This window comes from Lissotriton vulgaris, chromosome 6, assembly GCF_964263255.1.
Source record: "Lissotriton vulgaris chromosome 6, aLisVul1.2, whole genome shotgun sequence".
Classification (NCBI taxonomy): Eukaryota; Metazoa; Chordata; class Amphibia; order Caudata; family Salamandridae; genus Lissotriton; species Lissotriton vulgaris.
This window is the reverse complement of record NC_141694.1, coordinates 769,915,235-769,928,259: the sequence shown is the minus strand read 5'-3', so window position 1 is coordinate 769,928,259 and position 13,025 is coordinate 769,915,235. Positions and strand designations below refer to the sequence as shown.

Here is a 13,025-nt window from a genome sequence, read left to right as displayed (position 1 = left end):
CTTTATTCAATGTAACTTTTCTAGGACTTTAGTGATAATTAGGTAACAACTTCATATTATTTTTTATTTCACTTTTGCTTAGACAAAAGTCACTTGTTCTCTTGATGGCACTGTGTTTTGAACTGTTGATGCACATGTCCCACAGAATCTCCCATCACTAGGCACCTCCCGTGAACAGCATTTGATCTCGACTAATGCTCCTAACCAATGACACTTCACAGAGATGCTTGGCCTGACTCGTTGAATACTGCTGTGGGATTTCAGATTAAAGATGTATTCATTTCTAATGATCATCCCACGTCTTACCTTGGCATGGTATTTCTGCAGAATGTGTTAGTAAATTGATGGTGCAAATAGAATTTCCAGTATTGTCTTACTCAGGCACTGAGAGGGGTACATTTACTAAGGTTTTGCACAGGTGCTCATGTGGTGGAACATAACACAAAAAGTAGTGGCAAATTACTATACATTATAAAAGCCCACAATCAAAGCACAAAATTGCATTGCCCTGCTTGAGAACAATTGCAAACATTAGGATATCTACTACCCCTTATTTCTCTGCACTATTGCACTAGTGCACCTCTCTCTTTCAAACGCGTGTCTGCCACTGCACATAGCCCTGACCTTGATAACAGTTAAAAAATAGCCTCTGTGTAAGCTGCAAGTACCCTGGCTCCATAAAAATTCCAGGCCATGAAAACAGGAGAAGAAATTCTGAAACACGAGAGAGGTTGACAAGGCAAGGCTTGGGTGGGGACAGTGCCAATGTCTTCATCATACTAGCTTTCTCGAAACGTGAGATAACATCAAAATTACAAAGGCAGATTTTTCTTAAAATCGCCCAAAACAATCCAGTTGTATAAGTTTAGCACAGTTATCCTTTATACATTAACAAGTGCCGTGCATAACAATAAATAGATAAACGTTGACTGCAAATGTGCTACAAAGACTTACCTGAGGCATCAGCTGTAAAGTCAGAAGCCTGGACACTGCAATGGATTCCTCTGAATTGCTTGCTCCTATTACGGCTTTCACTCTCGGGGTGTAATCTGTGTAATTACGCTTGGACTCCACAATGGCAACTGAACTGTTGACGTTGGCCAGGAACCTCATGGTTGCTACCAGAGCTGTAGAAACATCTGCACAAGTATCATAAATTTCGTATCCCAATTTTATTCCATTGAGGAACGTTGAATTGTTGATCGCCTCAATGGCATGTATCATAGCCAGAGTTTGGAGAAATCCTTCTAAATCAAATCTGTTGGGAAATAGGTAATATTTTCAGTTTTTAGAAATGCTGAATTTTCACATCAAATGTATTTCATTTAAACAAGGACCCTTTAAGATTACACCAGATAAAAATCTGCAGCTTAGTTTTGAAACTCCTGACACATTCCCTTTCCACATGTTTCAGGGAAAGCACCACTCTACCCAGATGGTCTAGGCCAAAAACTGAAGGCTCTTAGTACTTTTGCTAAAAAAGACTATCCTGGCATTTCAGAATGTATGTGTTTCTGAAAATCAAAGTATTCTTATATTTCTTCTATATAACTATAGTATATGTGTTTCTTCTATGGAAACGGGGACTTTGAGGGATCTTGATGGACTTAAATAAGCCTTAGCCTCAGTGACTTTATCAACTAATGTGATTAAAAGATTTTTGTAATCTAATATTGGGAAGAATATGTTACCATTCATGATGTCCTTTCCATAATCTGGAAAAAAGGACACAATCTGTTATCACGTGACTGGGTGCAAAAAAGAGGTGAACCCAACTAACTGGGACCCATTTGTTAATGGATTCTATGGTGATAAAAAGCTACATTTTGGATTAATTAAGTTGTAAAAAAAAATTCCAGCCTTCTAGGTTTGGACTACTATTAAACCATTTGCTGCATCAGGATATGGTTGAGGTGGTGGATAGTTTGAATAACAAGTGGGTATCAACAATCTAGATAAAAAACTGGGAACCCATGTTGTATTAAATGTAGGCCACGTGTAACAGGCTGTTCTGTTTTCAGTCATTATTTTTGTGTGTATTTCAGAGGTGTTTTTTGTCAGTGTTTTCCAAACTTTTTGAATTAAGTGCTTATTACTGTTTATTCAGCTACTTAACATCATTAATAGACAGAAACTGTGTTTTCTAGTGATTTCAAATCATGTGGCTTTTTGTAGTGATTGAGATAGAGAACATATTTAATTTCAAGCAGTAATGCAGGGTATGTAGTGTCTTCCCAATGGCACTTTGTCCCATGAACATATGTTAGATAGTTTTAGGAATAGAAAACCGCTATATTGCGCTCTCACCCTCATATCTCATTACCTTCTCTCACATCTTATAACCCTCCACACTCGGTCTCGTAAACAGGATTATCAATAGATTAAAAATAATAGTGCTATATTCAAACGATTAATACACTTCTGAACACTGTTGGGGCTCATTCACCTATTCTTTACTGAATAGTATGACATTGTAGGGGTGGTCAACCCATCCAACAACATAGTACCTTGTGAAACCTTTACAATGTTGAATTACATCAGATTTATTTACAGACCTGCCTTCTAAGGATCATGAAACTTGATGCATAAGAATGCTCTCCACTGCTTTTCTGCACTCTTTGTCTGATCACATTAAGGTGCTGCTGCTGTTGGGTGGCATTGCTATCTGCCAAGTGCACTAAAATGCAGTTGGGTAAAAAGTCAAGATTACCAGAAGGTATCACACATAACTATAGGACACTTTCAGCTATAAATTTTGTGGTGTGTGGAAAGTGTTATGTCATGCTTTTTCTATTATCCCATGTGGTCTGTGATAACACACTTTTCACAGGTACCTGTCACTACATCTTGCACTGAAAGTTTAAAGCCTGAAGTGTTTAGCAGTTGAACTGCTATCAATACTGACTTTGTAGAAAAGTGGGTGATGTATCAAAGAGCTTTATCCATATGGTGTCTATGGGTATATATGATTGGCTAACATTTTAATGAGACATTTTACCAATCAGTAAAAGAATTAAACACTGCCAAAAGATCAAATGTGATTTTAATATTTCCACATCATCTACAGTGTATAAAATCATTACTTCAGACCTAAAGCATGCTTCTAAACCCTGTACCTTTAATCCGAACACACAAAACTAGATGAAGAAAAGGGAGAAGAACCAATATTTTTGTGGTGTAGAAAAGACACTCTTTTTTCCCTGATCAGCACATCTTTTTGACTGATATTGATGTTCACTGCCTCGAAAGTGCCCTAGGCTTTGCTAACTAGGCCAAGGGCCAGTGCTCTATCCTTAAAAGGTATGCTCTTTCTTTAAACGGTATATGGTAATTGGTATAATTCTATTTGGTCAAGCAATCCAACCTGTAAGACCCTAGTATATGGTAGGACATTGAGGTTCAGAGACCCTAGTGAACTTAATACACTTAAGTGTGCACTGCTGTGATGTCTGGTGTCATTTTAAAGCCATACCTGTCTTGCAGGCTGGGTTTAAAACAAAACTATGTCCAAATTTGAATTTTGAATTAAAGGTATTTCCAAAGTTTAAAACTAACTTGTTATTACATATAAGTCAACCCTAAGGTCTTCCGTAGGTGCCCCAAGGGTGGGGTGCATTGTTATAAAAAGCAGGGACGATATAAAACATATTTGATATGCCCTGGTAGGGAAAAACTGCGAAAGTTGTTTTTCCCCATTATAGTGCTGCTTGCCCCACAGGGTCACATGGGAGGGCGTTATTAAACTTGAATAAAGCCTAACTTTTGATTGGATTTAAATAGCAACTTAATTCAAGGTATCAAAATAATAGTTACAATTAATTCAACAACTCATCAAGGCCAGATTTATTACAACTATTGAGGGGAAGTAGTTTTTAAACGTACTATCCTGAAGTTACCTAAAACTGCCATGATGCAGCCTCTCCTGATTGGCCAGCCTTTGACAGCCTGGAACAAACTGCTCCCTGAGTAGGTGTAAAGAGGTCTGGGGCTGAAACAATACAGCTATTTGGTGGTAGGAGATTTGCTTCCTGGCGAAGCCAGGGACTGGAAGAGGGCTGTGTACATATTCTGGACTTCAAAGGCAAGGGAACAGATGTCACAGGACCAAGGCCAGTTCCCACTTATTTGATCACCAACCAGATGGAAGCCATCCTAGTTAGATTAGGAGGGGCAGGAAGGGGAGTGTAGTGAATCTTTAGCCACGCCTGTGGCTTGGGTTGTCCAAACACAAGCCAAGACAAGAATTTCTCAAATTTTATTTTGAGAGAACAGTGAATTCTGGACCAGACATATGCCACGCTCCTAAGGAATTGGCCATAGCAGAGGAATGCAACGTTACCCCTATTGGTTGGGGTGCCCCCCTCTTGCCAACCTAGAATGGAGGATAAATATTGCAGATCTGCAGGAGGTCCTCAGAACGCTGCCTGAAACACTAACAGAAGAAGGAATGCTTGCTGGATTGCACCAAAAAAGGCATGCACTCACATTAACTGCACCTGCTACACTCTGAAGACTCCACACAAGGACAGTCCCTAATTCAAGGAAAAGGAGTGGACTCCCTGAGCAGCAAACTGTAGAAAAGTGCTGAAAGAAGCCACCTGCAATAGCCAAAGAGAGATCTACTCCAGCTGACCAGCGAAAACTGGATTTTCCTGGACTGTACAGGTGCATTCAGGCCAGGGACATTGAGTCCTAGCCCCTGAGCTTCAGAACCATTGTCAGGTGGTAGAAGACACCTATTTCCCCAAAGGAACCAAAAACCAATAGGAATTTAGCTCCTGGATCCATCTTCCATGAGTTCCTGACCCCCAAGAGGTGCAATTCCAGTTGTGAGCCCTTGAAGTGGTTCTCGAGCTCTTTAAATAAAGTTTATGGGGTCTTCGTAGATGCGAATGGGCGAGTTTGCACAGGAACCACACCACTCGCACAGAGAATCAGCGCAAGCCGTTGCAAGTGCGTCTGTTCACCCAGCAAGCATCGTCCGTCGTCGTGGATCAGAACTGTGTGGGCGAGGGGGCGTTCTGGAGGAGGGAAAGGGCACCCCCCCTTTCGATCCTGTGGGGCGCGTAGTGGCTATTGTCCAGTAAAATGAGACCGGCATGGTAGGAAGAAAGTGGAGGAGGAACAACAATATTTTTTAACACGCTATTATGTCAGTGATCCAAGCAGGGTATCTTAGGTGCAACATATATATAAAAGCACTGAAACCTGAGGGACATCACAGTTTAAGGATCAGACTTCAGACTTCTGACTTGCTAAGACAAATAAAAATGTGCTAGGCCCACAGGACATGCTACTCCGATGGCCTGATTGACAAAAAGCCCCCGGCCTCATGGTGGAGGCCCTGCAGTCATGGGGGAGTCTCTACACTCTGGGATTAATCTCCACAATGAGAATTCTCATTGCTGAGATCCGGCCCTGAGTGCAGGGATTCCCTCTACAACTGTGGTACCTCCACTATGAGTGTGGAGGCTCTTTGTGAATCAAGCCCTGAATTTTTGAATATGCACATTTTCAAACCCAGAAGATGATGGAGAGGGTCTTAGAGTGTAGGCTCTGTCCGAACACATTTCAGAAAGATACACTAACTGAAGACCTGAACTCAGCTGAAAAGGAATATGTATTGCATGAGCCATAGGCCTTTTGAAACACTTGCTGATGTTGGTGGCCATCTTGAACACTTAGATTACAATTTCCTTGCATCCTTGCTAGGCAATCATGACACATACTTGCTGCAGCTTGTATTTGCTAGGTAGAGGTTGGAGTCCTTGTAACCAGTTGTTCAGAGAAGTCAACAAACAACACCTTACATTCTTGCACCTACTTGCTGTTAATGTGAGGGTAACTCTGAGTTCAAAGAAGTGTGGAAGCGCACTTCACTCCTGCTGGATCAGGAATTAAAAATTAGAGCATGTTGATTGATAGCTCAGCCCTTATTTTCATTCCAACCACAGCAAAGGATTTCAATACCACCGTTTCGAATTTTAGATGTAGTGAGTAAATTGCAAAGGCTGTTCAGTTTCACGAGGTCTGAAAATAAGATTCTTCAAAATAAATGATTACAGGTTTAACCAGAGATAGGTAATTTATTAAAGGGTAACAAGAAAGATATTGTTCAGGTACCATTGCCTATAGAACCTAAGATAGGTGACCAATAGCCCTTGCAACATTTTGTAACAGATCTAATGTATAAAAATGTCCTCAGGTTTTTCATATAATGCCTTCAGCTCTCCTTGGGAGACTCAGTGGAGACCCCAAGACATTTAAATTGATCCTTCATCAGTGCCATTTTTGATGTAAACCAATGACATTTCAAGATGATCAAACCAATATCACCTTTCTCCTATTTTACTCAAGTAGAAAGTCTGCAAATTGGTGTATTCAATCCTGCTTATTGTGATCGAATGTGGAAGGCATTTGATAGGAAGTCACATACCCTTTAATTAAATAATCAGTTATTGAACTAAAAGGGAGGCCATCAAGATTTAATAAGTTACATAACAACCTTTAGATGTTCTCTAGTGTAGACAGGTAGGCCTCAAGAAAAGTAGTCTACTTTGATTTATCAAAGTCTAAGAAGGGAATTAAAAGCCATACCAGCACAGGAAGTTAATCCTCTAACAAAGTGTGAAGAGCTTATACATTTGGCATTGCCGATAGATCAACGTTAGTTTGAGTATTTAGTGCATCCAGTTAGTGTGACAATATCCAGTGTCTCTGTTTCTCTCTCTTGTTTCATTGACCTTTCGCCGAGTCTACTTCGGTCCTACTTGTTGTAATGTGAGGTTGGATGTTGGGTTGGAGAACTGTGTGAACTTCTATTGTTCCTGTTGGGTATGTATTTTAAGGTTAGATATGGTATACACATTTGTAAAGCACACTATCAATGCAAGGTATACTGGGGCTAAGCAGGTGTGTGACTAGCCCTGCATATGCTATTTTCTAGAACTGAAAAGTCAGGTCTTCAGTGTACGGTGGAAGGTCACTCCAGGCTTTGGGAGGGATGCAAGATAATGCCTGTCCACCTAATCTGCTTCTGTGTATGCATGGGATGCATGTGAGTATGAGTCCTGCGAGTGAATTGTCCAGGTGGTTGATGTAAGGATATGCGACTGTTCAGGTAGGTGGGCCCTAAGTTGAGTAGTTTGTGTGAGGAGTTTGAAATGAGTTTTTGTGTATCTGGAGCCAGTGGAGCACCCTGAGGCGTGGAGTGATGTGAGCTCTGTGTGGAATGTTGAGGGTGAGTCCAGCTTTTGACTTCTGGATGGTGTATAGCCTTCTAGTGAATTGCTTGGTGATCCCACCATAGAAGGAGTTCCCATAGTTCAACTTGATGGTGACTAAGGATCACTGAAAAAATATTGAGGGACAAAATATCGACTTGCAAAAATATCGTGGACAAAATATCGACAGACAAAATATCGAGTTTGTATCTACAAACAGGTAAGTAAAAAAATATCGAGTACAAAATATCGTTTACAATAATATAGTTTTAAAAAATATCGACTTTATTAAAAACAGTGTTAAATTAAATTAATATTAAACTTTAATTACTAAAATATACTTAGAAATACTTAAATTAACTTATAATAATTAAAAAATAAATGAAATTATTAAAAATATTTTTTTACTATCATATTTGTTAAAACATATATATATATAGTAACATACTATAATTAAATAAGATACTATTATATTACCGTACGATAGCAGAAGTGTAAAAAATAATATTCCCACTCCAAAGAATGCAAGTGTAGGGAATGCATTGGATAGCGTAGGGGTTAAAATTACTTTTCCCACTCCAGTGGGTGCAACAGTAGGGAAAGCATTGGATAGCGTAGGGGTTAAAATTTCTATTCCCACTCCAGTGAGTGCAACAGTAGGGAAAGGGTTGGATAGCTTAGGGGTTTAAATTACTATTCCCACTCCAGTGGGTGCAACAGTAGGGAAAGCGTTGGATAGCGTAGGGGTTAAAATTACTATTCCCAATCCAAAGAGTGCAACAGTAGGGAAAGCGTTGGATAGCGTAGGGGTAAAAATTACTGTTCCCACTCCAGTGGGTGCAACAGTAGGGAAAGCATTGGATAGCGTAGGGGTTAAAATTACTATTCCCACTCCAAAGAGTGCAACAGTAGGGAAAGCGTTGGATAGCGTAGAGGTAACAATTACTATTCCCACTCCAGTGGGTGCAACAGTAGGGAAAGCGTTGGATAGCGTAGGGGTTAAAATTACTGTTCCCACTCCAGTGGGTGCAACAGTAGGGAAAGTGTTGGATAGCGTAGGTGTTAAAATTACTATTCCCACTCCAGTGGGTGAAACAGTAGGGAAAGCGTTGGATAGCGTAGGGGTAACAATTACTATTCCCACTCCAGTGGGTGCAACATTAGGGAAAGCGTTGGATAGCGTAGGGGTTAAAATTACTATTCCCACTCCAGTAGGTGCAACAGTAGGGAAAGTGTTGGATAGCATAGGGGTTAAAATTACTATTCCCACTCCAGTGGGTGCAACAGTAGGGAAAGCGTTGGATAGCGTAGGGGTTAAAATTACTATTCCCACTCCAGTGGGTGCAACAGTAGGGAAAGCGCTGGATAGCGTAGGGGTTAAAATTACTATTCCCACTCCACTGGGTGCAACAGTAGGGAAAAAGTTGGATAGCGTAGGGGTTAAAATTACTATTCCCACTCTAGAGAATACAACATTAATACTTCATAAATAATTATAAAATGTATTATTGAATATCTATTAATAATTAATTAAAAATAATTATTATGTGTATACAATTTATTAATTAATATATTACATTTACTAATTAACAATAATTATTTCTATTGATCACCTATTAATACTAATTAATAAAATTAATTTCTATTAATTATTTAATAATTAAAGTTTTTAACAATTATTTGAAATTAAATAAATATAAATAAATTTAATTATTTAATTATTTATAATTTAATCACTTCCCACCCAATTCCCCTATAAACTCACAACCCGCTACTACAATAATTTAGTAAAATTTACATAATTACCAATTAATCAATTAATTAAAATTAATTACCAATTAAAATGTAATTAATTAACTATTATACATTAATTAATTAATAATTTAAATTTACTATCAATAAATAAATTTACATATTTGATTAATTATAATTAAAATACTTCCCACCCTATTCCCCTATAAACCCACAACCCGCTACAGAATTAAATTACGCAATAATTATAAAAACAAAAATCATTTAAAAAATTAATTATAACATAAATACACACTTTTCACACATATTATACCATAAAAATACACTATAAAAATTAGATATTATTAAAAATTCGATATTTTTTACTATCTATATTTTTAACAGTCGATATTATATCACTTACCTTAAATACGATATTTTGGTCATCTATATTCTGTCCTGCTGATATTTTGTCCAGTCTATATTTAAAAGTCGATATTATGTCCAGTCGATATTTTGGAGTCGATATTATGTCTGTGCACCGGTGACTAAGGCCTGAGTGACAGTTGTTCTAGTGTTGCTCAGAAGCCATTTGAAGAACTTCCTCAGCATCTTCAACATGCGGGTCAAGGTTAGTACATCTTGACAGATAGCGGTCGAAGAGAGCAAAACTAAACCATCTATTTGACCCTGTGCAAAATCAGGAAGTGGTGGACAGAATCAAAAGGTACAGACAAGTCCAAGATGACCAAGGCACCTTCTACCCTGCTGTCAAACATTCTGCATATATTACTCAGTGCTGAGGTCACAACAAGCCTGACCTGAAGAGGGATAAGTAGGCTATTAAAAGCAACAAGTTTTTACTGCTGATAAAAAATCTAATTGATCTAAAATGGTGGCCATCTAGAGCAGCAAAGAGATAGTCTGGCAGTTATTGGGCTCATGTTGTGGATGGGTGTACTTTTTCAACAGATATTTTATCATTGCAGTTTTCAATGGTCCTGTACCCTTCTGGTATAGTTCTTTGGGTAAAGGATTGATAAAAATAAGAGTAACCAGACTGAAGGCCAATGGAAGACCAATCTATTTGAAACTCTTGGTGGGAAATGTCTGAGAATAGCCAAAAGGCCTGTTGTGATGATGGCTCACCTACATCATAGATCAAAATCTTGCTGAATGGAAAGGAATTACTTCCTGTGATGGATTTGAGCACACATTTATTTATTTATTTATTTTAGTGCTTGTATAGCACAGGAATCGACCCCCGAAGGGGCATCTCCGCGCTTGCTTTGCCAGATGCGCATCAAAACAGAGCTTTATGAAGGCATAAGAAACTATGCTGTCAGGAACAGGTGTGTCTTGAGTGTTCTCTTAAATTTAAGATAATCGGTAGTTTGTCTCAGTCCAAGGGGAAGTCTATTCCAAAGGGTAGGGCTCACATAAGATAGGGCTCGCCCACCCTGCTGTACCTTTTTAACAAGCGGGAACTATAGGAGACAGAAGGGTATTCCTTTTTATCTGATCTTTTTCTACCTATTGTAGCAATTAAAACAGAGCTCAGAGTGACATAGAGAGCATGTGAGGGTTTGATATTACTCTGACTTGACTGAGACTCTGCTATATCTTACTTGACTCTGAACCATTCTTTAGCTAGGTTCGGTAGATGTGAAATGTGTATTGAATAGTGTTATTGTAATATATTGTGATTTAGACAAGGAGTCATAATCTGGTGGCAACTGTCTCTCTGCATTATGGGTTTCTAATGTCAAGAAATGTACTTCTGAAGTGCATCATGGGTTGGTTGAATAGTTGGAATTAGTAGGCTAGTAGGATTGAATTTTTTTTTTAAATTAGAACAATGTTGGCATAAGTCCTTCTCCAAGCTTTGCCAAAACTGCTCATTAGGGAAAGAGGCTATCTAGAAACTAACAACAGCATATTTCACGAAATTCATTGATGACTCCTGTAAGGACTTAGGCGACTGGTTGCTGGGAGTGACACACTTCTCAAGCAGCAAACACCATTTTTATCAGGGTGAAGTCACAAGCAAACCCTAAATTAACCTTTACTTACCCCTCGGGTAGCTTGGCATTAGCAGTCAGGCTTAACTGAAAGGAATGTGTAAAGTATGTGTGCAACATTTCAAACAGCTACTCAGTGAAAACACCCCAGAAAAGGAGCTCACACCAATTCATACAAATAGAGATTTTTTCATAAATAAAATAAGACAAAAACAAGAAAATTCCAATCATAGAAATTGATATATTTAATTTCAAAGATTTTAGTAAAAATAGCACCAAATATAACAAACCGCCAACTGTAGGTATTTAGTTGCATCAAACTGGGACAAAGTTACAAGTTCAGGCCAATCTCGATGGCACGTAGGCCCGCTGCAGGGACCAAATTAGGCCCACTGAACAAAGTACTTTAAATCCTAGTTTGCGGATTGTTGTGGGGATCCACTGTGAAGATGTGTTGCACAGTCAATGCAATGCAGTGAGTCTGAGGTTTGAGGTCCTGCAATAATTGAGGATCTCGTTGATGACAGCTTGTAATGCAAACTCTGGCATCTAGAATGCCTTGCGCAGTAAGGGTGATGTATTGTTCCAAGGACCTGTAAGTCTATGAAGTGGAGACCAGCACCATTGTTGAGGCTGCCTTCAACAAGGGACGTAAGGGCCCATGTTGGGAATGCGCAGCAGCAGTTCTGATGGGGCAATGGGCTGCAATGAGATGCAGGTCTTTTTAATGGAACCAGTCCCCACAGCATTGGCAATGTGTCGGTTCTGCACAGGGTTGCGCAGCACAGCAGAGGATATGCTTTGGTTCCGCTGGATCCACAGAGGCTTGCAGAGCACCTTGGGCCCATTTCACAGGGTCCAGGACTAGGGTGGCACCACTTAGCAGGGTAAACTCACAGATGGCAGAGCGCAGGTGCTGGGTTCAAAGTTGTTGGGGCCTTCTGTCCTTTAGGTGCTAGTTAGGAGCCTGCCCAACTAGCCCTTGGAGTCACTTTAGTGGCCTGGGTACAACAGATGGAGGTCCGGCCCATCTCACACAGGCAAGAGTGCAGGAGATATCAGGTCAGCACAGCAGAGCAGCACTCTTTCAGAGCAGCTATCCAGCAGAGTGGCCGTACTTTCAGCAGCACAGCGGTCCTTCCTGGCAGAGTATCCACAGGTCCAGAGATGTACTCAAGAGCTGGTGTCTGAGGTCCAGTATTTATGCCCAGTTGTGCCTTTGAAGTGAGGAGAAGTTTCTAGAGGCTTCACTTTGAAATACCAGGCACCCTGCCTTTCCTCTCCTGGCTCCAGACTAACTGCAGGGGATATGCATCCCTTTGTGTGGCTGTAGGACATCGCCTATTCAAGTGTAAATAGGGCTGTAATCAGATACGCCCTCCCATCCTGTCAGTGATGGCCCAACTAGGCACACCCAGTAGCAGCCCATGGAGGGAGTTCCGTGGGACGTTGAGGCGGGGCGGGGCAGGGTGTGGGGTAGTAAACACCGGAATATGGATGAACGGAGGTAAGTAAACATTAAAATAAATAAAACAATTTTTGTTGGGCGTGCTGCATCGCAAATGTCTAAACTGGGGTGGCGGAGTGAGCTAAAGAATGATGAAGGATTAAACCAAAATCAGTTGACTTGGGGTGAGTGCTTGCATTGTTCAATATTCCATACATCATCCCCTTTGGTTTTGCTTTATTCACCCTAAATTGGCAGGGTATGCTGAGACGTGGGTCTCTTTCCCATTTTGCCACTGGATTCAAGCTATCCTGGCTGATGACGGCTGATTAGCCAGAAACCGGTCCCAGAATGCTTGTTTCCGGACCTGGGAAGACATGGCATGGCAGTTCAGGCTGGACTGTTCCCATGAGGCACAGGGTCAGACTGATTTGCATATAATCTTGCTCTCATCTGTTTACCATTATGGTGTTACGCTCAGAAAACAAGTTCAAACACCAGAACTAAGTTTTCTTTATAAAGTGTGTGTTTTATGTTTTATGTCAGTGAGTCTAGTGTGTTCTTTTGTAAACTTCTTATCCCATTTTAGACACATGTTTGCAA

At 40.0% G+C, this 13,025-nt stretch overlaps 1 protein-coding gene across 1 annotated transcript in view; it reads right to left on the bottom strand.

Annotated features, from left to right (window-relative positions):
* The window catches only part of LOC147707954 (G protein-coupled receptor family C group 6 member A-like), a 258,328-nt gene that overhangs the window by 199,527 nt on the left and 45,776 nt on the right, over positions 1-13,025 (bottom strand). Inside the window, exon 2 of the mRNA XM_086926750.1 lies at positions 955-1,258. Coding sequence (XP_086782876.1) covers positions 955-1,258 — 304 coding nt within the window. The remainder of the gene's footprint in view (positions 1-954; positions 1,259-13,025) is intronic.